General features: G+C 44.0%; 1 protein-coding gene across 1 annotated transcript; it reads right to left on the minus strand.

The window, feature by feature from the left end:
- Window positions 1-260: 260 nt before the first annotated feature.
- On the minus strand, window positions 261-16,528 carry DLL4 (delta like canonical Notch ligand 4). The gene is made up of 11 exons (XM_050954812.1): window positions 16,088-16,528; window positions 15,690-15,953; window positions 15,051-15,108; window positions 13,728-13,997; window positions 12,219-12,279; window positions 12,006-12,136; window positions 10,616-10,785; window positions 6,768-6,987; window positions 5,477-6,185; window positions 4,544-4,652; window positions 261-2,361 (listed from the first exon to the last, which is right to left on the minus strand). The coding sequence occupies exons 1-11, from the start codon at window positions 16,139-16,141 to the stop codon at window positions 2,356-2,358; spliced, it is 2,052 nt and encodes a 683-aa protein (XP_050810769.1). The 5' UTR covers window positions 16,142-16,528; the 3' UTR covers window positions 261-2,355.
- Window positions 16,529-26,870: the final 10,342 nt, after the last annotated feature.

Here is a 26,870-nt window from a genome sequence, read left to right on the forward strand (position 1 = left end):
GGGACTAAGGTTATGATACGAGCTGACAGTCAAACTTGCTTCTGGGACAAGGAGTTACCCTGTATATCAAGGGTCAGCTACCTTTCAGAAGTGCTGTGCCAAGTCTTCATTTATTCACTCTAATTTATGGTTTTGCGTGCCAGTAGTACATTGTAACGTTTTTAGAAGGTCTCTTTCTGTAAGTCTGTAATATATAACTAAACTATTGTTGTATGTAAAGTAAAGAAGATTTTTAAAATGTTTAAGCAGCTTCATTTAAAATTAAATTAAAATGCAGAGCCCCCCAGACCAGTGTCCAGGACCCAGGCAGTGAGAGTGCCACTGAAAATCAGCTTGCGTGCCGCCTTTGGCATGCATGACCTAGGTTGCCTACACCTACTGTATATCATAGGATCATGAAATCTGAGGGTAAAAAGACAAATCACATAAACTTCATAGTGGCAGAAAGGTATTTTCAGTGTTTGAAAAAAAAAATAAAATTCAAACTTTATCACATTAAAAACATTACATGAGAAGTAAACATATTTACATTTCTGGTTTGATTATAAATATACATTATATACAAAATAATGTTATAAAATGTAGAAAGTTCAGTGCTTCTGATTTTTTAAATTACTGAAATACTAGACTTCAAAATAAACTACAAACAGACAAACTAAAATCCATATTATTGATTTCTGAAGGTCATCTTCAAAATGATCTCTGTGGTCAGAGCAGAAGGTCAGTAGTGGACATTAGGACGGGACCTTGCCTGAACAGTTCAAGGCAGCAGATGGTTTAGTCCAATACTAGGATTTACAAGGTCAGGAACAGTAGTAGATAGCATAGTCCCAGGCTTCCTTGTATGGGATCTTGTTTCCTCCCTCCCCATTCCGCCCCACCTCGCAGTTTTCTTATCACTACAGTATGTCACAGCACTTTCCACTTGGCTGTCAAATACTATTGCTGTAAATGTATATATAAGATAGTCTATGTGCACTGAACCTACCAGTTCAGAACTGCACCTCTGCATTCAAGGAGTAGCTTCCCCATTTCCCTGTTACTGTGGGCAGGAGTGAAACAAAGACGACAAGCCTAGAGCCTTCAAATTATATTCTGAGTCTGTCCTTAAAGAGGGCCTCTCAGATGCTGCTTCTCTGTTGGGCATTTGGAACAGGGGTGAAAGGACTGTGTGAGGGGAGAAGAGGTGGTTTCTACAATAGGGAAGTAAAGGATAGGGAAATAAACCCCTCCCTCTCCTTTGAAAAGTAACAGCTAGGACTTTGAGACTATTTGCAGTTGAAGGTGGCACCTGATTCAGAATCAAAACACTAAATCCCAAGTCCTTGCCAAAAAAAAAAAAAAAAAAGTTGTCAGAAGAAAAACTTCACTTCTATTCACAATCATTGGTAGTGCAAAGGGCATAAAAAGAGCTGAGATAGCTCAGCATGTGTAGGTTCCAGTAGCTGATTGAGTTGAAACGCATTTGTAAGGCCTTCAGTTAGGGCTGGTATTATGTTTCTCCTCATATCGCGGGGAAAGAGGCAACAAACATTCATTACACAAACCCCTTCTCAGCAGTTTAGATTCGGAAAAGTCCGCTATCATTTCAGGGATGGAACTGTGTCCCAAATAACTGCTCAAGTCCAAAGTTCTCCAAAGCAACACCAAATGAGAGAAACAAATTCAGTATCCCTCTTCCCCATACCCGTTAAATTGCCTGAAATAAATGCAGCTGGAGCCAAGAAGATGTAAATAAATGAGCAGCAGGAAGTGTCAACCACCCCTGCCCAATACTGGTCAGGTACTGCAAAAGAAGGCAGTCAAGTCTCTGTTTGGGCTCCCTAGATTCTGACACTTTTTAGGCACTTTTAAACCTAGGAGAGAAATTGGGGTCTTATTTATTCTGTATCCAATACATTGCTATGCAGGTATCTTTTTCTTCATGCGTGTTTTCCACGGCAACATCTGCACATATAAGTGATAGTCAAGTGCCTTCTGGTCCAACTGGAATCTCTCAGAGTTTGAGTTTGGAAAGCCACAGGTCTGTCCCGAGGAACTGGCCTCTATCATTAAAAAAGCTAGTCAAAACAACATATTTTTCATTCTTCTCTCCTCTGCCCCCTCCCTCTTCTATAGCCAATTAAATTCCTTTTATCAAATGTCAAACAAGGACACTAAAAACAAAAAGGTGTATTGCATCTTTCGGTAAATTCACAGTCTGTCCAGTTTACCCAGTTACAGCCTCCTCCTGAGAGCAGCAAGTTGCATATAATTAAAAAAAATCCAATCCAGTTCTGAATTGTAAACAATGCAACAAACGTCCATCTCCTGGCATCACCAAATCTGAGGTGCATACAAACTGACCCTTCAGTCTTATACCTGTCAGGAAATAAAATAATTTTAAAAAGGATTGAGAAGAAGGCAACGTGTAGAATATTGTAGATTTTAAATAAAACAAGCAAATCAATAAACCAAGTACATCCAAATCAAACTAATTGAAGCCAGAGCTTTCTGCAGCTTAATAATCAGTACCCAGGGGATGAGGCTCTCTCACTGACTCCCACAGGTCAGAGAATCACTAGCTAACAGCTCTGCCCTATTTCAAGTAGCTTCATTTTCTACAAGTGAATTAGCTGGTTTGAATGCAAGTTAATTTTGACCTAGATTTTCAAATCCAGCTGCCTAAAGTCAGGTTTCCAAACCCAAATTTGCTTGACTTTCGAAAGTGCTAAGAATCATCAGGCAGCACTCTTGAAAACCAAGCCACTTTTATTTAAATGCCAAATATGGATTTAGGAGCTTAATTTTAGGCAGCCAGGTATGAAAACATTAGGGGAGATTTTCAAAGGCACATATAGCAAGTAGGGCCTAACTCCCACTGATTGTTAGTAGGAATTAGGCACCTAACTGCCATGTGCACCTTTGAAAATCTTTCCATTAGCCATAAGCTTTCTATTTTATCTGATTTCTATTCCCACTATTTTTCAGCTTGCCTTTTAAGTAGGAATCTTAGAGGAGCTAGAATTCTGTTGTACTGAGTGTTAATGCCACAGCAGGTTTCTCCTCCTCTGGGCCCTCTGAATCTACAGTACCAAACTGGACAAATAAGCAGAAAAGTAGAAATAGAGCAAACTCAATTCAAGGTATTTCTTCAGATAAGAAAGCCACCAGTTGGCATTAAATTACCCTTAACTTCTCATTGGGCCTTTTTCCAAATGGTTGTTAGTCCCTCAGTAAATATTCAGTTCTTTAACAGCTTTTGTTTAAATTCTCAATCCTACCCCACACTGAACTCTTCCTGTAAAGGTCTGTTTCTGTATTGTCCCATGGCCTCTCAGGCCTTCGCTACACTCACACTTTACAGCGCTGCAACTGGGGTGTGAAAAAACACCCCCCTGAGCGCTGCAAGATACAGCGCTGTAAAGCGTCAGTGTAATCAGGGCAGCAGCGCTGGGAGCGCAGCTCCCAGGGCTGCACGCTACACCAGTAAGGGATGTAGTTTACATGCAGCGCTGGGAGAGCTCTCTCCCAGCACTGCCGCTCTGACTACACTCACACTTCAAAGTGCTGCCGTGGCAGCGCTCCCGCAGCGCTGCCGGGGCAGCGCTTTGAAATTCCAAATGTAGCCATACCCTCAGATAACACATCAAAATCTACACAAGTAAAGGGATCCCATGTGGCAAGGGATTTAAGTGCCCTTCCGTTACTTGTCTACGCTAGCACACAAAATCGGCACTGCTGCCATTGATGCAGTAGCATCGATTTAGCAGGTCTTGTGAAGATGTGATAAGTTGATGGCTGTCCTTCACCTCCTCGAGAGGTGGAAGGTAAGTAAATCGGTGGGAGAGCATCTTCCCGTCAACATAGTGCAGTGTGGACAGCGCTTTAAATCGATGTAAGCTACGTCTCTCGGGGGGGTGCTTTCTCACACCCCTGAGTGACATGACTTACATTGACTTAAGCGGTAGTGTAGACCAGGCCTCACAGTACTCTTCCTGGTGCTTATTCACCTATCTTACATCTACTGATGGAACTCCATGGCTATATCTGTGTTCCCATAGAACAGATACCACCCATGGATTATTCTCTTATGTCCTCTTGCTGTTGGGGGGACTCTCCTAGCTTTATGTCTGTGGCCTAGGATCTATCACTTTTTTATTTTGTGGACCATGTATATAAGAAAGTAATCTTATTTACTACTGCCCCACTACCTCCACTCATTAAACTTTTATGATCTGATTTTCTCTAGTGCTGGGCTCCCATTGACTTCACTTCTGATCTTAGCACCGCTGAAAGAAATAAGCTAGATTACTTCCCATATCTCCCCTCTGGATTTTCTGTTTGTTCTGGTGCTCCTGTGGGCCACCAGAAAGAGTTCCATGTACCACTGAGGGTCCGCCAATCATAGCCTTTGATCATAGTACAGATGAAAACCAGAGGGTGCTTGAAATCCCTGCAATACAACTGCCACCCTCTCAGAGTTGAGTTTTGAAAGATGTCTTGCCCGGTCACTCTGAATCAATGACTGCCTAGGTAGAGTCTCAGGGAACTGTGCACTTACCTCTGTGGCTATGACGCACTCGTTCCGCTCCTCTGTTATCACAAAGACAGACTGGTACATAGAATCCCTTGGAGAGCATATTGCTGATATCCTACATTCTGGCTTTTCACTAAGGGGGAGACAGAGACAAAATAAAAATCTAAGGACTCTGAAGATAATAAAATCCCTTATAAAGGTCTTCTAGAAATATCTGTAGGAGAAATGGGAAGCTAGAGGATGAATGGGAAGGGGAAGATGGGTAAAAAGATGAGGTAATACCCTGAATCAAGTAACAATCTTTGTTTCAGGTGTTCTCTACAATCAGCAGGAGGTTACAATTGAAAAGAGGATTCTGTCCCGCTATACTTCCACTGTGCTCTATCTAATAATTTACTACTCCGCTCCATCTCCTGTCCCTTTTCATTTCCTGCAATGTCAGCATTACAATGCAGCATTTAAATCACATGTGAAATCCAAGTGAGAGATTTGTACATATATCAAAAGAATGAACCAATGGAAACCCATCTCTCTCTCTCTTTGGCTGGAATATGGCTCTTATTCCAACCCACCCACTCCCACAAACCAGGATGTTCTTGGGAAGCCTGTCCTAATCTTTACATTATTAAGATCTGAAATAATTATTTTTAATCTCAATATAGATCTGTTCTAGTCTCTCCATCAGCTAGTTGGGAAGGAAAGACTCTACTTATTTTCATGAGTGGACTGACTGCCAATCCCCTCTATTACCCATGCTGGCCGCATCCTGGGTAGAAACAGAGTTTAATTGACAGGCACTCATGCTCCAATCTGAAGATTCCCCTCCCCACCCCACCTATCATCTATTTCCCCTCCCGCCCACACACTTCTGCTCCCTGAATGAAAAACTGCCTTTTCTCTCATATGCACCTTGGACAGATGTGGCTTAACAATTACTGGGGGAAACTGCACTCTTACCTGTATAATCGGAGAGGCGGCTTCTCTCCTAAACACTTTTCACTTTTATAATATTTATCTTCCTGTGTCCCTCTGCTTGGCAGATCCTTTACCAGGTTATAGTCCAATATATGGTTCTTAGGTTTGTAGTTTGACTTTTCCAGCCCACAGTCCACCTCTAGGTCTTTATTTTTATTGGTGTTTTTGAGCTGGGAAGCTGGAATAAGGTTGTCCCTCTGGAAATCAGATAGATTGTTCATTGTCTCCAAGTCCTGCTCTGGGTGCCTCCGCATCTGTCTGAGGACCATAGCTATCATGGAGAATAATACAAGCAAAGCCACCAGTCCCACACCCATGGATATAGCTATCCAGTGAACAGGTTTAGGAGGATATGGAACGGGCACCGTATAAACCGGGAACTCACAATGGCTGCCCATGAAGCCATAAGGACAACTACAAAGAAAGTTAGCATTATAACGTCCACCATAGCACGTGGCCCCATTCTGGCATGGCCCAGAGGCACATTCATCTCTGGTTTTAATGTCACAGTTCCTGCCAGTGTAGCCTGGCAAGCAGGTGCAGGTATAGTCATTGATCAGGTCATGACAAGAGCCCCCATTGGAACATGGATTCCTGGCACACTCGTTGATATTTATCTCACACTTCTGACCAGAGAAACCAGCACGGCAGCGACACACACGGAGTTGACCCAAATCAAAGCAATGACCACCTGGAAAAAAATACAATGAAAAGTTTAGTCAGCAATGGACGTCATCCTGAACACTAAGTCACTTTCTCAGTAAGCAATTCATATTACAACAACAGGCGGGAAATAGTTTTATATAAACATAACATGCAAAGCTCTACAAGTTGCCTAATCATGCTATTGTGATTTATAATCATGTCCTTTTAATATAATGTATGCAATGTAGCCATGTTGGTCCCAGGATAATAGAGAAATAAGGTGGTTGATGAAATCTCTCTCACCAAAAGAAGTTGGTCCAATACAAGATATTACCTCACCCACCTTGTCCCTTTAATATATAGGTAGTTTAATTTAGTCTGCACACGTCTCCCCTTTCCTCCTTCCCTTGATAAATCTCCTGCAATCTCTAATGCACTGGTAATTTACGTACAATAAAACAGTGTTAGTTCCTTTGTGCGGCCAGGATAGGAAGTGAATATATAACCGGAGAGGTAGGCTGATAACACAGAGGAAAGGCTAGAGATCAAATTAAAGATGTCTATCGCTTTAGCACTGAAAGTGTGAAGGATCAAGAGATACACAGGATCTCCTCATGGGAAGACTTACCATTTGCACAAGGGTTGCTTGTACATCTATCCACTTTCTTTTCACAGTTAGATCCTGTAAAGCCGAGAGGGCAACGGCAAGTGTAGCTGGCCCCTTGGTCCTTTTCCAAGCATGTGCCACCATTAAAACAAGGTGAGTCAACACAAGTCAAGGCACTATGCTCACAGTGAGCACCATAGTATCCAGGGGGGCATAGGCAATGGTAGCCATTCTCCATATCCTGCAAAATTAAAAACTTAACATTGGACTTTTGCTATTCGACTCTATTCAAAGGCAGTTACTCTCGTGTATCCTCCGTTGATCAACAGCAAACTTTCTTCCATCCTCCTCATCTACCTGATGGGAATGTATTGTTCTCTGCAGCCAGTGAAGTATTTAGAGAAAAAAATGCAGATGGGACTCAGAAGGATTAAGTCACTAGACAGCAGGGTGGATTTGATTTAAATCAAATTGATTTAAATCATGATTTAAATCACTAGTCAGGAAGACTATTTAATCATGGATTTCTACATAAAAGCGCATTCTCGTTGGTTGTTATAACCTTAATACATATTCTTCACAACTCAGAAATAGATGTAGGTTTCATTTTTAGAAGGTACAAACTATACATTTTTAAATGATTTATTTTGAAAACTTTTCAGGTTAATTTTACAGCTATATCAGAAAATGAATGATTCTTTGGTTATTTCATTTACCAAAAGTAATTGAAGCAGATATTTATGAAGTCATTGAAAGGTGAACTATCTCCAATTCAATAGGTTAATCATTAATATTTGGAGGATTTTCTTGCCATGCTGTATTAGGAGGAGAACATCACCAGACAGACATTTAAATTGTTTTATTTAACTAAACAACAACTTTATGTATTCTGGATTTTTTTCACCAGCAAAACATATTTTAACAAAACAAGCATATGAATTTTTGAATTTAGTTAAACATACAAGTTTTTTTAAATCAGGTTTGTTTTGTTAAAATTGTTTTTAACTAAAATAGTTAAATTAATTAAAAAAAATTAAATCGACTGTCAGCCAGGTCAACATGAGAAACTTAAAATATTGAATTCTGCAGCTAACTCAGTTGTCTTCACCTTCATTTTCCTGTTTGTTCATAATATGGAAAAGAAAAACAAGCTGTCCTGCTTTTTCAGGTCCCAAACGATTTCTCAGTTTAGAATGAATTCGTCCAAAGGAAGAAAATATTCCTTCTACACCGGCAGAAGACGCTACTGCTGTTAAAAGTGAGATTATCACTTCAACAGTCTTTGAATCCAAGTGCTTAAGTGACTTCCACCAGTTCACTGGTGCGACTTTCTTTAAATCATCATCAGCAAACATATATTTCTTGAATGGTTCTTATTCCCAAACTGGGTCTCTTTTACGGCCTGCTGCCATTATAGGTTTTCCCTTCTAATGAGAGAATGGTTTGGTAGATCTCAACTCAATGAGAAAGACCTCAAGACTTCTGGCATATGCTGCTCAAACAGTTTCACTTTTGTTTCTACTGCCTGTCCCTCCCTTCTCACATTTATCTTCAGACTTCTCCTCCTTATCCAGATCTATTCCGCCCCAACAATCTTCTATTCATTGAACTTTTTGAAAGTTTGCACCTTTAGAGAGAGGAAAGGGATTGACTCTGTGTACACAGATTTGCAGAGGGACAAATTTGTTGAGGTCTGTTATTTCTCACCTCTCTATATTATTTATTTATTTATTTGTTTAAAAACATTTTTGCTGTTAACAAGCATGTTATCTCTGGAGACACAAATCCACAGTTTGAGAACTGCAAAACTAAGCATCTCTGATGGTATTTTCAAGACCAGAGATGGACAAACTATGGCCCGCGGGCCACATCTGGCCCATGGGACTGTTCTGCCTGGCCCCTGAGCTCCTGGCCAGGGAGGTTAGCCCCCAGCCCCTCCCCCACTGTTCCCCTTCCCCTGCAGCCTCAGCTAACTGTGCTGTGAGCGCAATGCTCTGGGCAGCAAGGCTGCGAGCTCCTGGGGCACCGCAGCTGCAGAGCCTGGCCTGACCCGGTGCTCTATGCTGTGCGGTGCGTGGCTGGCTCCAGCCAGGCGGCGTGGCTGCCTGTCTTGGTGCAGCCCGCGCCACCAACCACTGGTGCTCCAGGCAGAGCAGTAAGGGGGTAGGGAAAGGTGGAGGGGGGTTGGATAGAGGGCAATGGGGTGGTCAAGGGCTGCGGGTGTGGATGAGGTGGGGAACTGGGGAGTTGAATGTGGGGCGGGGGTTCCGAGGGCGGTCAGGGAGAAGGGTTGGTTGGATTGGGCATGGGATGGTGGGGGACAGTGAGAGGCAAGAGTTTCGGGGGAGGTCAGGGGACAGGGTGAAGGGGTGGTTGGATGGGGCACGGGTCCTGGGGGGGAGAAGTCAGGAAGGAGGGGGGGTTGGATGGGGTGACGGGGCAGTTAGGGGTGGTGGTCTGGGGGTGGTCAGGGAACAGACAGCAGGGGGCCATCAGGTGGCGAGAAGCAGGGGGGGGTTAGATAAGGGGCAGGGGCCAGACCACGCCTGGCTGTTTGGGAAGGCACAGCCTCCCCTAACAGGCCCGCCATACAATTTTTGAAACCAGATGCAGCCCTCAGGCCAAAAAAAAGTTTGTCTGCCCCTGTTCTAGACTGAGCACTGAATCCCACTGGGTAGATAGAAAGATTAACCTAAATAATCTGTACTGAAGCCCCTGGAACCCCATAAAATTGGGTCCCTAATCCATGAAGTATTGGAACTCCTTTACAAAACTTTTCTTAAACATTATATGAATATATTGTCTCATACTATAGAATTGGAATTTATAATCTCTATTCCATGATGATACCTTTGAGCTATAATGTATCTTAATTAAAACTATCTTTAGATGTTTTTTCCCTCAAAAAGCATTTCATTAAAAAAAATCACATTTAAATAAAAAATCCAATTTTTATAAATTTTTTTAAAATAATTGATTTTTATCCACCCTGCTAGACAGCCACGTTCAGAGTATGGGTACTCACTGAATTAGTCAAGCTGAGCAGGTGCAACTGTGGGATCCAAATGGCCAGCTAAATAAAGACACTACTAACTTTACCACTATCTATTTAATAGGATCCCCAAGGTCCTCTTAGGCCTGCACTGTGTGGGGTATCTGATAACACAGTTGCAAGCTGCCCATTCATCCTCTGCACGGTAGCTCATTTTGCTACTCTATGAAGAGACCCACCTGTTAACTGTAATGAAACCCTCTGCTATTTCTGAGTGTGATCCTTGTGAGCCCTTGGGGGTGAACAGCAGGGCTTAATGCACTGGCTTCAGGCAGAATATACGGAGCACATTTGATATCCATGATCTATTGTTCTTTTTCAACGGGTAAAATTAATGACTGAATGGTTCTGCAAATATTTTTAAACACTAGACAGCAGAATGCTCTAAAATGCATAAGCTTGTACAGAAGTTTTAATAGATCAGCTTCATATTGTATGGCATTATACTCCTCTAGTGTAATGTAGGTTTACTCCTTTATTGATGGCTAAAAGGGTTTTAGTGCATTTCTGTGTGCATTTTGGTTTGAGGAAGTTTATTTTTTATATTTATTCTCTTACTAGGCCAGCATCTTGCATGGATTTCATAATGGCCTCCCCAGCCAGGCTCAGTTGACTAGTTTTGATCTAGGCAATACTCTCTTCCTATAGTAAACTTCTTCCCCTGACACTTCCAGGAAAGGGTTCAGTATGTTAACTGAGAGCGTTAGCAATGGACCTGTCAGCTATCAGATTCCCAGCGTGTTGTTACCAAGCCATTTTTTAAAAGGTATACTTGAGTTTGTTTCAGACTGGTTTCACATTTAAAATTAGCTCTTACCGTGCAACTACCACCATTCCTACAGGGGTTGCTATCACACTCGCTGATCTCATGTTCACAGTCAACGCCGGTGAAACCAGGTTTGCATGAACATGTGTAACTGCCTTGGCCTGTGTTCAGACAAGTGGCTCCATTTTTGCATGGTTTGTGGTGGGTGCAGTAGTTGAGATCTGCAAAGACAAATGTTAGAGATTTTGACAACCTAATAGAAGCCACTCATTTGTCAAAATATGACAGCACAAAAAATGAAAGCAAACATTTTAGCCAGCAAAAAAAAAAATAGTTTCAGCTAAGAGAGTTTTCATTTTGTTGTCAGCAGAATGAATACAGATTATTTAACTCTCCAAATAACCAATAAATCTGTTATTTCTCCCATCACAGTATATTTAAGCTCCGAAATGTGGAAGACCTGGCAAACCTTTAACTATATAAGTGCCTTAGTATACTCTCCTTTGTGTGTGTATAAACCTATTAGCCTTAATGAGATTTAGATGTGCACTTATCAAGTTGAAAAGTGTACATCCCGTGAAAGACAACACATGCCTTGACAAACTTAACAATAAGCCTTGCCTTATTCACACCTAACAACCTAACCATATCACAACCATCTCTGCAGCTATTTACATTGTTTCACAACCGTAGTTTATGATCTCAGTTTCAGCAATATAACTATAGCCTTGAGGACACATTCAGCTGGCTAAAGTTCAGCGATTCAATGGGTGAGCAAGTAAAGTGGTCTGATATCCCTTACAACAGAACCTCTGCTTTTCAATCTTGCTCTATGAGTTTTCTCACCCACTCCAGACTCATCATGAGTTTACTTCCTCATGTGTAAAAATAAGGAAGGCTCAAATGGCCGTGTTTACGTCTGTTGGAGTTAGTAAACTGCTTTATTTCTACTAATAAATAGCTGAACTTACAGTTCTTGTTTGAACAAGCAAAAAGACTGCATATTCAGCATTTCAATCAGTTTTTAAAGAAAAAGCCACAGTTAAAAATGTTAATTTGTGTTTTCATGTATACTATTAATAGAGTATGTATGACGGAGACTTTCAACAAATTGTTGCCTATTGACATTTCACTGGAAGAGATTTATTCCAGATGCTATGAGTTAGGGTTTGTCTACACAAACAATTAGTTCAAGGCAAGCTAGTGTGAATCTATCCTGCACTAACTAACCTGCTGTGGAGTAACTGTCCATAAGCACCCTGCTGAGACACATTAACAATTGGTTAGAGCACTCTAATTTTTTCAAAGGATTAGAGCAGTTTACAAGCAGGCTAGTGGGGGCAGGGAGGTAGATTCACACCCCAGCTTGCAGCGAATTAAATGTTTGTGTAGACAAGCCTTAACATTTCTTAGCTCAGTACCATCAAATACACAAACTAACCTTGGTCACAGAAGAGGCCACCCCAGCCTTCATCACATATGCACTGCCACTGTGTTTTACAAGTCCCGTGGCGACAGCCTATATGAGGAATGCACTCATCACAATAACGGCCTTGCCAGCCAGGACGACAGCTAGAAAAAAATTTTAAAATGTTAATTACAATAAAAGGTTAAAGTTGCTGTCAAGTTCAGTTTGAGATCGTCATCTACTCACATGCACTCTCCTGGCTTGTTGCAATATCCATTTTGCTCAGTACAACCAGACAGACAGATGGCTATATTAAAAAAAAAAACACAAAAAGCAGATTTAAAAACATCTGGCAATATAGTTTACACTTAAAAAATCACTTTTTAATAAATATATTGAAACCTACAACACACTTTAAAACTTGCATTTAAAAATTCAGATCATAGGCAGGAAGAAGTGAACCAGAGAAAGCCAGCATTTGCTGTGAACAGAGGTGTCCTTTAGTTTTTCTGTTTATACAACAAACATGGCCTCCTGCTTCTTTAAGCTTGAGAAAAAAATAAGAAAAGGTGGCCTGCCGTCTCAGGATTGCACTACCACTGATGCCTCTCCTCTGGGGGTAGCGATGGTGAAAGTATGAGCATGGGCAAGTAGCTGTCATTTGAACTCAGAATACAGATGCCACAGTGGTTAAAACGTTGCTATCCTGTCTACCCTAGCTCTCACCATTGCTACCACCTGTGGAATTGCACCAGAAGTACCAAGAAGCTGAAAGTTTTGAGGGGGAGGAGGGAAGCCACTGTAGCCAAGGCCTCACTGGGCACAATGTCTTTTTCTTTCCAGTGCTGTGAGCCTAGGGGTCAGTGTGAGGCCGGGCTCCACGTAGCTCTACTATTTAACTGTGTAAAGGGGGTTGGGAACACGACCTGTTTGTTAGGCCTTGGCTAGAGCTAGGGAAAAAAAGGTTTGTTCTCATCTACTGCTAGGGCTAAGGCAGGGCCAGGGCCAGGGGTTAAGTCCCAGTGAAGACAAGACAGTGCATGAGATACTCTTTAGCTCCTAGGCCTGCCAGCACGTGTGCGAACTACACTTGTCTTCACTAGGTTCTCCCTGGACTCTGTTATGGGGGGCTAGGGAGGCTTGGCAGGATCACCCCCTTTCCCCAGTCAGCATCCCCTGTAGGGGCGGGCTGGCCGCTGGAAAGAGGCGCTAACAGCCGCAGGAGCCTGCGGTCGCCCCGCGGATTTCCCCAGTGTGCGGGGCTGGGTGACCAGGGGGCATTGGCAAAGCCGCTCAGCACGGGGGAGGGCGCGCTGTGGCCGCCCTGGGAGGTGAATCACCGGCCCCAGAGGGTTCGCGGCTGGGAAGAGGCTGCAGGGGCGAGCCTGGGGTTAGGGCGAGGCGGCTCGCGCTCCCTCGCCCGAGCACTTCCAGCCCCCGCCCCGCCACTACTCCCTGTGGCGCCGGCACACGGCAGAGCCACGCGCTCCGAGCTCGCAGACTGTTGGCTCCAGCGCGCGCCCTTTGCTCCCTACAGCCTCCGCAGCTGCGCTGGAGGGCGAGGCTAACCGCCTTCCCCGCCCCCAGGCGCTGGCACGCGCCGCCTTCAGCTTTAGCACCTATGGGCAGCCTGGCAACAGGCGCGAGGCGGCAGCGGCTGCCCGCGCGACAGCCCCGCCCCTCGGGTGGGGCCGCTAGGGCTCCTGGAAGGGAGCGCTGTGGAAGTGCGGGGGAGCGGCGGGCGGTGTCACTTACGCTCGGTGCAGTACTCGCCGGTCCAGCCCGGCAGGCAGGCCAGGCTGCCGTCCGCCTCGCACACGTAGTGGCCGAAGGGGTCGTCGCGGCGCTTGCAGAGGCGGGAGCAGCTGTCCCCGTAGTAGTGCTCGCTGCAGATCACCCGGTAGGAGAAGCGCAGCTGGGTCTGCGAGCTGCTCTGCACGTCCTGGGACCAGTTCTCGCCCACCGCCAGCGGCCGCTGGATCGCCACCTGACTGATCAGCCACTCCTCGGCCGGGGCCCGGGAACCTGCGGCACGCACACAGCTCGGGCTCGGTGCTGCTGCGAGACACAGCTCCCTCCAGCTCCCCCGCACCCCACCGCGCATCTCGTTGCCCTCCCAGTGATGTGCCCTGACTCTATGCTACATCCCACAGTGGCACCTCCCCAACCAGTGCCACCCACAACTGCTCAGCGCAGCTAGTGACACCACTTAGGCTAAAGATCAAAATGTTAAAGAGTTCTAAAAACTAAACAATGCACGTTACTTTATCGATGCAAGGGCACCGATCCTGATCCCAGTGATAGCATTACTATTTTTCCATTTAAATGAAAAAAGGACCAAGGTCGGGCCCGGAAACAGTGTATTATTCATAGCAACACGTAAACATCGCTGTATTGTTTACGTCAGATAAACGGATAATAACTGGAGGGACAATTTCAAAGAAGCACGGTGCATTCTGCCATTTGTTTGCATGCGATAGGGGAAAAAAGGCACACACCATGTGCTAATGCAAAGCATACCAGTGTGGAGTTCAGGAACAGCACTTCAGCTATTGTCTCTAGTATCAGTGATTATTAATCATGAACCTAAGAGGCTTTGCAGAAAGCTTTTCAAAGTGAGAACAGTTGTGCTGTTGAAATATCCTTTTCCTCTATGTCAGAAAAACATCCCAAAGCCATTATTTCTTTTCCAAAGGGCGGAATTTGAAAAAGGTGTAAAATACAGGAAAAGGCAGTCATGACTTTTTGGCAGCCTTGTAGTTTTCTCACCAAAGAGCTCCTTTCTTTCCCACGCCAAAAATAAACTGGAGGAAACGCAATTGTGTTGGAGATTAGGTAGGGGACAAAATCAAAGCAAACCTGATGGATATCATTTAGGGAATAGCTCCCGATTGTAGGATAAAGCTAGCACCGAGATTATAGTATAAACATCGGAATTCAATGAGGTCAATTTAGTTTACTTTAAAACTTTTCTAGTGACGTTGACAGGTTAACTATTTCGGATTAGTTTACAGACAAGTATCGAATTTTAGGAAACCGTCGCCCCCTCGTGATTGCTAAGTGCAGTGTCATATTCACCTTCTGGAAGGTAATTTGCAGGAGCATGCCAGGCTTCAATGATCAGTGAGAAAGTTCCCTGCGAATGGAAACAAAACATAAGTGAGAGGAAGATACAGAATTTAAGACAAGCGAGATCTTGCGTTAGATTGATCAAAAAAGGTTTTGGTCTGTCACAGAGTCTTCCTTGCAGCTGAAACAATTGGGTGAAACAAGGAAACCGTAGTGCTGCCAGGTCGGAGATATACATTTTAATTAATCTAATTGCAGATAGCATTACTTTGTCCGAGTCAATGAAACGGAGCTTCCTTAGGGTTGTTTTAATCTCTTGGGAAAACGTTTCTCGTGTCTTTCACTGACAAGGGCATTTTATTTCTGCTTTGATGGTTAGGAGGTTTCTCTCAACCCCCCACCCACATACGTTTTGTTGAATGCAAATTTTCCCAGCTTGCATGTATTTACATCTCTCTTCACGTAATACCGACATCTATGCTTATAGACTGGATGCAATATTCCATCTCTTTTTTCTTTACAAGGAAGTTATGGAAATAAGTCTCAGGGCGAAAGTAGTTTGTTTTCACTATAGATTAACAGCGCACTCTGTTTAACCCTTTACCCCCCCTCCACACAATTTAAATCATGTTTAAGGTGGGATCTCACCGGCCACGTGAAGTTGAAGGGTAACTTAATGGGGCTTCCAAATCTCTCCGTTTCTTTAACGCTGAAAGAGTTTACTCCCAGGACTGGGGTGACGATGCTCCCGAAAGTACAGGAACCCGGAGAGACCACTGCCTGAAAATGCTTCAGACAGACGCGAAAGAAGGTCCTACAGTGGGGCGAACACGGTTTTCCGCTAGCCAGGGACCCCTGGCTATTCGCAAACTCCTGCAGCTCCAGTTGGAAGACGCCAGAGCCGGATACGCTCTGCACAAAGAGGAGACATACAAAAGAGCCACATCAGCGCTTACCCCAGGCTTTGCCATACAACTGGCTTCCATCACCCAATTACATTTAGGACCACTCATTCAGTGAACCCCCTTTTTTCAATGAGCGATTACCTGCTGCAAAATCATTAACAGAAACGTCAAGCCAAAGATGCGCAAAGCTGCCATCCTCCTGTTATTCAAGGCTTCACACTTTTAGTGGGAATTGGGTTTAATTTTCCTCCGATATTCCTCAATTGGTCCAAGTAAATGCTTCTTCCTTGAGACAAAAAGTCGTCACGGCAATTCAGCTAGAACACCCTGTCCTTCCAATTATTCCCCAAGCACCAGCAGAAAATGGAAGGTATAATCCAGGTGTTTAAACCATCCCCCTCTGGGAATTAATCCTGCAGCCAACGACCAAACTCTGATTGCGTTAGTCGCCTTTATAAACTCCAAAACCGAATGGATTTAGTGAGAGACGCACAGGGGGAGTGTTTAGTGTTGAACCGCTCCTCCTTCATCGGAGCTAACAGCGCTCAGTAAATGGAAAACTTGCTTCCCTTCGAGCTGTTTATATAGTTGCCTCTTGTCCTCGCAAGCTCATTATGTAAACTGTCAGTCAGACTCACGGGCGATCCCTCCCCCTTTTTCATCTTTCCTTTCTGGAAAAAGAACCAAATGTTGTGGGAGCCCTCATATCCAGAATTAATACCCTGCTGCTGCTGCACTGACCACCAAGGAGTCGCGCTGATTATTAACAAGCCAAGCATCTGTTGAGATATTTACAGCACTCACACTGGGAGAGTTCCATCGAAAAGCAGACGCTTTTCCAAGGAGAGAAGCTTCCAAAAGTAGCCAAACAATAGAGGCTAAAATATGAAAAATATGTTTTTTATTTTACGCTATCGCCAGTCAGCTTCACATTCCTTCCAGAGACAAATGATCGCTAAAGACAAACATTGCACCGAGTAGTACAGCCCTTTAGTGACGAAGTTACCTGCCTTGCCTACTTGTGGTGATAGCAGGTAGAAAGTAAAAGTAAAATCGTGCTTATAAGAAACTGAAACGCTGTAAATTTTGTCACCGCTCTAAACTCCTGCAATGTTGCCTTTCCCTGTCCTCCTGGATCACGCATGTTAATCTTGAGGTACACATGCCGAAGGCCTCTGGGCATCTGAATTCGCTCTTTTAGTTATTTTTAATCACAAATAAGGAAATTCACCAGACAGTCAAGAGAGGGAGCAGAAAAAACAAACAAGCAACCACAAACCTCCATCCACATTCTCTTTTGCTCTCTCAAGCTCAATTTGGTTATGTCTTTAATTTCTGCCTAACCGTTTAAAGGAGGGTCCTGTAACAGGTCACGATGCTGGCAAATCGGTTACAAAATCAAGCAAGCCATTTTGCTTCAAAAGCCTGGAATCCGTTTGCCCGCGGCCACATTCATGTTGACAAGATAAACTCAGGTGAGGGAGACTTTCAGGGAAAGTTAAATCAAACTGAAACTGGGAACATGTAAGATCAACTTGGATTATTTTAGGGACAATCCTAGCAAATCACTATAGAGTTTGTAAAACAGATTTTTAGTGGCTATTTTTGGACTAAGAGTGTACTCTGCTAGTTGCAAGGCTGGCGTGTGCCAGTGAAGCCGCCTGATTGCAATGTGTGCTTATTGTTGGGTCGCGTGTCCCTCATTAAAGCCAAGCACAGAGAAGGCCTTTCATGTGGCTTTTTATTTCAGCTTGTTAAAAGGAGGGGGTTGGGGGAAGATAAACCTTCAGCTGTATGATAATGAGGTCTTGCCACCTTTACACCACGGCCTAGCATAAGGCTATAACCCTTTCTGCTGCAGATCACCTGTATAACAACCAGTTGGTCCAATCATTTGGAAATGTCCTATCAATCGGTGATACACTTTTATACAAAGGTGTCTCAATACAATTCGAACTCCCAAATCCACTCTCTCTCAAAAGCCCGGAACCTCGCTTATTTTGATCGGAGGAAACCGATAAATAGATGTGGGAATACGATCTAAACTGAGATTATTATTTAGCCTCATTTTTAGATTTTCATCAAGTCACTTGTTTTTAGAAGAGCTTTAGAACTTGGAATAGCAAAAGGCGGAGGGAAAGGGGGGGACAGAACTGTTGTGAAGAAATATCACTGCTACATTACAAATCTTAAATGCTCTAGGGAGCAAATCGTCAATTTAGACGTGCCCTGGTGCAACCGAGAGTTGCTGAATTGCCTGGAATTGACAGAACTGTAATTCCAGCATCCAGGAGGGTGCTGAAAAAATGCTCACCTCAAAAACAGGCGTAAACTTCTGCTGTGTTTAGAGTCAGCTACTGAAAATAAAGACGCGCTGAAATTCAAACCGTGGCGTTTACTCTTGAACTGAGGCCGGAATGATTCGGCACAAACACCCCCACGTAGAAGGGCAAACCCTGCAGGAGGGGAGCCGCTTTACACCGCACCTGTAGCACTTATGACTGTTGTTCTCTTCTCTTCCCCAGTCGAGCGTGGTCCAGCAGCTGCTTTCTCCTACAGCACCAGTGAACTATAGACCGGCTTTCTCCTCTTTTTTTTGTCCTTAACCCCTTGGGTACACTTAGTCCTCTGAGGACTCTCTGGCTATGGCATGGTGCAAGGATTACAGGAGGATGTTTGATCAGGCACCTCAAAGCAAAGGGAGGACGTATTTGTGATGAGAGATATACCAGGTATCTTACATAGGCGCATAAGAGGGGCTGCAAGAGGACAAGCCTTTGTCTCTCCGGATGAAATTGCCTAGTAAACAACTCGGAAGGAGGAATGTGCCAGCGCCTGATGAAGGCGGAATTCTGCAGCGATCTGACCAGCAGCGCTCAGCTTCGCCAGCAGCAGCTTCAACTGTCAAAATCAAATCTGATGCTAATAGCTTCGGTACTAAATAAAATGAGAGTCCAGATAACATCAGTGCTTGATAAATGGTAATGAGTGCCTAACCTAGGGGAACAGAAGGGCTGTGGGGCTCTTTAATTCACTATTGAAAAGCTAGCTGGGTACTGCAGGCTCTAGCAGATGTTAGTATGTGTGTGTTTTGATTTTTGACTTGTATTGGAGGTTTATTAGGCTAACCAGAGCCACCCCACGCATGGCCACTTGGCCCAGGCACCATCTGGCACAAGCAGGACGGCGTGCAGGAACAGGGCATCGCATTGGTGCTGAAGATCCACAGGCAGCATCTACCATATGGACTCGGTCTATTCTTCCGAGCTAATGTAGGTTAAAGCAAGACAAGCTGATCTCTTCTTTTCACAGCTCCGCCAAAGCTCCCTGAAATCCTCCCAACATGCACCTTTGCAGATAGAATTTCACATTGAATCTGAATGTTTTAGCCATCAGCTTCCCTGCATTGATCAAAATATTGTGATGGGAGTGCACTTTCCAGTTCCCTGAAATATAACTGGTCTGTCTTTACCTACTTAGCGCGCCACTATTTTTAGTTTCAAACCTTTCCCTTATTTCTCCCCAACTGCCAGAAGCTGGAATTGTTCATATTTCCCCAGTGTCCCCACAAAATAAATATTTCCGGGAATCCTGTTGGTACAAAACAGATGTAAAATCCTCCCTAAACGCCAGGGATTATTGTGATTGCAGCCATAAACGAGGCTGTAATAAAATAATAAATACGAAATATAATAGACCACCTGCTGCATGTTGACAAAAAATTTTAGATAAAAAAGCTGCATTAGTAGTATCAAGCAGCTGGGTCTAAAAGTTTACAGAGTGCAGGTGAGAAGCAGAGTTTTGTCTGATTGTTTGTTTTCTACATACCTATTAACACGCATTCTTAGGTTATTTTAGAGTGCATTATACGGTATCTTTCGTAGCACCCTTATAGGTTGGTCTCCGCATTTTAGAAACTCTGATTTCAGAGGTTTATAACTTGGTCGTTGAATGCCATTTTTCATCTCAGGTGGCTTATTCCTCCTCCACTTTCTCCAATCTATTGCTCAAGCCCTTGTAAAGCTCGAGACTAGGAAAATGGATAAGAAAGGATTCTGGATTTCTTTTTATCTCCCAAATGTATTTATTTTTTTAAAAATCAGTTCGGTTCCTATCCCTCCAAGATTTACACTCATGCTTAACTTTAAGCAGAAGTCCCACTGAAGTTAATTATGTGGTAAGTGTTTGTAGGCTCGTGGCCTTAATTTGTTTTAAAAAAATGATATTTGCAGAAAGTGTTTTTATGTAAAGAAATTGGAGTCAATTAATATGGTGAGGAGAAAGCGCTTTGAAATTACAGATATGTTTACTTTGCTGAATAGCTACAATGCATATAGGAAACTAGTTACATTATGCACATTTTTACTAATTTTCATAATTGGCTTGTTATTTACACAATACATGGGTAGAAGTTTACATAAGGATATAATGTTTTGTAAACTATTAAATTCCAGTGGAGCCAATCGGATTACATTTATCGTTTATAGATCCTTGGGTGACGCACTATACACAAAACTGTCAAAGTATAACAATTAATTATTTTTAAAGCTCAGCGAAGTAACCAATCTCCAGCATCCAGCATGTTCAGCTATTCACAGTTTTAGAGCACTGTTCACCAATGTCAGATTTTTAGTTTAGTAGCTGCCATTTTATATCAGATGAAGTTCAAACTTGGCATATTAATTGCCAGGCCAAATGCATTTACCCTACAAAACAATAATTGTTCTTTTAATTAATCTAGTACTGGTGAAAGGTACCAGACTTCTCAAGTTTTCTATTCACAGAGCAAGTAATCATAGCAGTGGGAAAGAAAAATAATGTAAATTTACCCAGGCTGCCCTTCTCATCCCCAAGGATCTTTGTGTCCAGTTTCCATCTCCTCCTCCTCTCTCTGGGTGAAATTCACCTCTGTTTGAGGGAAGCAGAAGGCCTGTGCATCATTTAAGTCCAGGTTAAGCGCTGTGTTGAGGGTTTAAGTGGCATTTCAGTAGTACAGAGTTGTTGTGCTGACGCTGACAATGATGTAAACGGATTCGGTGTGTTATGTAATGTGGACTGCTCAGCAACTTATTTCACATAGGTCAGTGCATAACCATTAAAAATCAGCTTCTGGTCACTATTTGGGCACTGGTTTCTACTGACCCCTTCATTGTGATCACTCAGCAGAATCACACCAGTGCCCTAGATGTGAGAAATGATGTTTCTCAATAACAGTATTCTGAATTACCCAGTTAGTATTATTTGTTTTTGGCTATATACTTATCTCGAGGTTTTTTAAACCTCTAAGCCAAAGTTGGCAAGACAATAATTAATATGTAGCAAGGCCTTTTATTACTTTGAAAAACAAAACCCGACGAATTTGTGACATCACCAACATGTATACTATTATAACCAGGTACGGTTGGGTTAGGTTAGCCATGATAAGAGCTTGTTTTGTCTTTGCTTTTCTAGCATGCATGGCCCATCAGAATTTGTTTATGGCATGCGCTGGAGAGACAATTCGAATTCCAAGGCTGCATTTTTCCTTTGCTAATTTTCAAATAAACTGGTATAACTATATTGAATGTTATGAGTATCCAAGTTAGTTTCATGAGCATTGTCTCCTCTTCATCTACTGGACTAGCCTGGAAATCCTTCAGGGAAAAGAAAAGGAGAGGGCCAGACAAGAGAGGGGAAGGAGGGAAAGGGGGGGAGGTGAAAGAGAGAGAGAGACTGAAAAAGAAGTGGGAAAATGACATAAAAGGTGGAAAGTAAGAGCAGTATTAGACCAGGCACTGGTTACTAACTTTCATTCCCCCAAGACACTCACTGAAGATTGTGTGGGCCACCAAAATTAGTATTGTGCTGCTATAATCTTCTTTATTATATATACTGGACTACTAAATTTTTAGATTAATTACGTCATATCTCAAGTGGGCTGCTGGAATCTCAGTGGAACTTTGACTGTGTCAACAATATTGACCAATATTCCCTACATAAATAAACAACGTGCTGCTTAAAACTTGATACTCTATGGTACAACACACTTTAAAACGACACAACTGAATCCAGAGGTCCAACTGCTCCACTTCATTGTACGCCAAGGATGTCGGCTGGGGGAAGGAGTTGGGAAGGAGGAAGAGGTAGCTCAGTCTTAACCACAGTGAAGCCTTTCTGTAGAGATCGAGATCCACAGGACAGAAGGGCCGGGGGACAGACACATCCCTTTCCAAACCTGTGGGGCAAAGCAGCACAAGGTAACTCTGATGCCATGTGCAGGTTTCCCCACCGCGCTCTGAATCATTCCCGAGTGATTGGGAGCCAGCGTTACTCGTTCCGTTTTCATGCTGCCAAGGGGACTGAAAGGTCAGGAGGCCGCACAGGGGCTGCACAAACGGCTCTGGCCACTAGAGGATCCCCCAAACGCTGAGCCCTCAGTTACCTCCACTGGTGGTGGGAAGCAGGCAAGGCAACCCCCCTTCTCTCCCCCCTACCCCCGCCCAGAAGAAGACTGGAGAGGAAACACCATGAGAACAAACTCATGGAGCCTTCTCTTCCTTGCATAGGGAAGCAATGGAGGTTACTTGTATCCTGCAGAAAGGAAATCGGGCCCTTGGAGTCCCCCAGATCTACATGGGAATAACCTGAATAGGAACATGTGGGGCCCATATCTTTTAAACCAGGCATTATTGTAATTCAGAGGGCAATGAAAAGAATGGCAAGAAAGGGTAAATCAGGTCACTCCCTGGGTCGGGATACTTTTCTCCCTCTGGAAGTGTCTTATAGGATTGCTAAAGGACACAAATAGAGACCTGGGGTGGAGGGAAGCCAGAGGCAGCACAGTGTCTGAATCCACCATTGCTTCCAACGCGTGGGTGTGCTGGGAAGCAGCACTTAGGAGAGCTGCCAGGTGTAGTTATTCCAAAAGCCGCTAAGGCAAGGCTCGTTTTCCACTCAGTGTTTTTACAGTCACCTGCACATGGGCCCCCAACACTGAATGGGGCTTGCAGGCACTGCTCTAATGCAGATAATAAGTAACGTGGCCGGGACTAATTTTTCAGCGCAGAGCTTCAGGCTGCAGCTCCAGGTGGTTAAAAGAGAAGCTATAGGCTCAGTGAAGTCAATAGGCCTTCGTTCCTAAATGGACCTAGCAGGATTTGACACATCTCTTCGGTTCTCCCGCTAATCTCACCCACAAGAGGGGAGAGCACAGAGCTTTCTCTATAACATAAAGCAGAATATTTTGGTCACTGTTTCCCTTCCTCAGGGTTTCCATGGAAGGAGAGCACAGGGCTCTTTTTATTAGTTCCAATCGGTACTTATAGAGGTTTCTGTTAGATTTCAGGGAGTAAAGAAAGTGTACTCCTTTGCTAACTCGCTGGATGCAGAGTCCTTTTCAAGTTTTATAGATCAGAGACTCTGAAGATGGGAAAACTATGCCCTCGTATTTCACAATATTTTCCAGTGCAAGATTGTGCACAATCAGCTTTCCACATTTTTAACCATGTTTGAGCAGATTTAATGCTTATGAAAGTGCAGGGCTAAAACCACTGTCTCGATCCAGGAACTTGCCTAGTAGCAAGCAAACCTCTTCACCTAGAACCACGTTCTGCCCTGTTGTACCGCCCATCTGTATGTACATCATTGGGATTGCATGGGGGAAAGGGAGTGGTTAACTCTAGCAGAACGTGGTTGGAAAATGTTCCCAGGGACGCATTCTGCCCTTGGTTACCCCTCCGCAACCTCATGGACTTTATTGAAGTTCCCTATAGGAACATAGGAATTGCCATCCCAGATCAGTCGTCTGTCTGGTTCAGTATCCAGTCTCTGACGAGAGCCAGACCCAGCTGTTGCAAAAGAAGGTGCACAGGTGTAACCGAAGGCAAACTCTGGCATTGCATTACATACCTGATTTGCAATATTGATGCTCCGTCAATCCTCCGAATCTCCTGAGCAGAGACTATACAAAAATTATGTGTCAATTTCTGATGTGCTCAATCTGGAACTAGTTGTAGACCAAACGCGTTTTCACTCCTACTAGCCTTCTGAACCGAGCTCTCCAAAGATGAAAAATGCTAACCCAAAGCACCAGACCGTACAGAAATGAACAAATCATTAGTATTTTTAATCTCTTCCCAAAGAAAGTGGGGGGTATCCACGGAAAAAGTCAGAATCCAACTAATGCATACATTTCCTTGCCTACATTTAATTTCTTTCTATCTAAACTGGTACAACATTTTCTCTAAATAATGGATAAGTAGCACATGCTGGTCTCCTGCCAGAGTTGTAAAATCTTTCCATGTAACCGTAACATTTAAAAATATGTATTTTTTGGAAATTTATAAATCTACTAAACGTTTCTTTCCTATAATAATTTCTTTCTGTTCCACGTGGGTAATTAGAGGCAGGTCCATTAGTGAGTAAGCAGTGAGGCAGACGGACTTTTAAGCTTATACAGGTAAATGATGTAAACAGGTGCATAGAATATACTTTTCTAATAACTTCTGTAAATACCATTTTTGTAGGTTTACATTTGTAGGTTTCTGAGATATCTGAAGGGATAAACTAATTCCAAGCAGCCTCTTTCAGCAGTGGTTAATCAAATTAGTCACAATGATCTAATAGAACACCCTCTCCTCATGAAGATTAGATTTTGTCGTGTACCTTGAATGTTTTTATTGGTACCAATCCCTCTTTCTCCTATGCATGGATTCATTTTGTGGTTTGGCTCTCCTCATCTCTTTTTAAACCCTTAGTTAGAAAGTTGCCCATCTATTCAGTGCTCACACACCAAGTTCCATGTGCACAGATTCACTTTGTGAGCTGGATTCCCTGATGGCTTTTAAACCCCTTAGTTAAAAAGTTGCACATCTATTCAGTGCTGACATACACCGAGGGGGGGGGGGGGGGAGAAATCCCACTGGCTTGTTTTGTTTCAGTCTAAATGTCCATAGCACAGAGCATCTCTCCGGGGAGAGTATCTCCGAGGGGTGTTAATGTGGTCGATTTGGGGTACAAATGTTTGGAAATGTTTCCTGATTTGCACAGAAGGAGGGGAGATTTGCAAACTGTTGCTACCACATGGCTCCTCCATTCTGTCCATTCTCATTGTAATGAGGACGGCGCGTGCCTCATCTGCTCCAGGGGAGCTGCCACGAGCCAGCCAAGCACGCCACGTGCCAACTGGGACAACAAGGCCCAGCCCAGCCTGGCATGCAGACACCAGGCAGCAGCAGCAAGGGAAGGAGGCACAAAGGGCACCTGCAGACCCGGCAGCTGCAGGGAGCACAGCAAACCTTAGAAGAGGAGCCAGCTTTCCTTTAACACTTGCCACTTATCCCCTTTAAAGCCATCCCAGCTTGAGTTGCTGTGTTTTTTATTCCGATCTGTGTCTGTTTAACAGAAAGCAAGGCATGTAAATATCACACGGACGGAGGATGTGACCAGCCTCTGAATGGGAAGTTTAGACTGCATTTCACCGGCTGTCGCTTCCCCTACCTCGCACCTGCAGACCTAGGGCTCGATCCGCTTATCAGGACTCGAGCCCTGTTGCCTTTTACTCCAGCTGATAGCGTGATAGGTACAAGTAGGAGCTCCCCCCGCCCCATGGGCCCCCTGGAAGAAAACGACCTGTCTAGATATAAACCCGTCAAGAAAATCCTAACAATTGAAACAGCTCTCTCTTGCCACGGGGTGTAACTCGGGCTGGGTTTAGTTACAACACATGGGTGTGTCATTTCACCTATTGTTATTCAGAGCTTGACCCATAAAATAAGAACATTTCTATTAAATGGTATAACGATTACCATTGAAGCTTTGGCTCCAAATCGATGGCTTCTTTTCCATACAAATGCCTGCTTATGCTTTTATGTTCTCCATCTGTTTGTAGCTACCACCTGCCATTCAATAAATCGATTTACAATTTAATGTAACAGCTTCCCGGGACATTTTTTCATGCCAGATGCCACAGCAGTTCCAAACCTTTACCCCTTCCCCCATCCCTACCGCAAACCACAGCCCCTATCATCAACTACCCTTCGGTGTTCACAGCTGAAAAGAGGGACTCTTAATCAAGAGAAATCCGTAGCCAGATACCGCAGGTGCCAAAAATGGGCTTTTTCATTTCAAGGCTAACACAACAGAGAGCTTCATCCTCAGGGTCCCTTTCCTTCAATCACATTCGCTCTCTGAACATTGCGGGGGCTATAAAGTGCCTTTCCCATGGCTGGACCAGTGCAACTCATCACTACGTGTGTGCACGAAAATCTATGACACTGATGAGCTAAAGGAGAAGGAATCGTTTGTATAAGCATGATTTAAGGAAACGGAATTAAGAAGCCCAGTGTACGTGCGTGCATAAACACACACACGCGAAATAAGTGGAACTACTCGGCTGTGAGTAACTGCTAGCCAGTGTGAGCAAGATGCTCGCAAACTGTCCCTAAATAATGACTGGGTGACCCATCGTTCTTGTTTTCCTTCTCCAGTATCACCACCAAAGCACAGAGCGACCCCGCCCCCCTCCGCCGCGCCAGTGCACGCTGCCAAAAGTTGGCACTTCAGATATGCGGTGTGCTGCTCCCTGCATTTGTTAACCCTGCCTACAGGGGACTGGAGCCTTCTGACCCGCGAGCGCAGCTTTCCTTTGACATCCTCGGAGGCAGTTTGCGGCAGTTGAATTTATGATGCTGGTGCCGTTTGCTGGTAACCGGGAAGCAGCAATGCCCTGGATGGTGCGGACCTCGCTTCCCGCAAAGCCCGGGGCTGGTGACCCTGTTTGGTGGAGCACCCAGCAATCCTCCCCTCGTGGCTGTTTCTGCAAGGGGTGCACCCCGCAGCGCAGAGCCTTTCTCTGACCTTTTCCCATTCTCAGATTCGGGATTATTAGGCGGCTCCCGAGTGCAGCCTTGCTCCAGCGGGTGCAACCACTGCCAGAGCCAATGCA

Source organism: Gopherus flavomarginatus, chromosome 5, assembly GCF_025201925.1.
Source record: "Gopherus flavomarginatus isolate rGopFla2 chromosome 5, rGopFla2.mat.asm, whole genome shotgun sequence".
In the NCBI taxonomy this organism is placed as follows: Eukaryota; Metazoa; Chordata; order Testudines; family Testudinidae; genus Gopherus; species Gopherus flavomarginatus.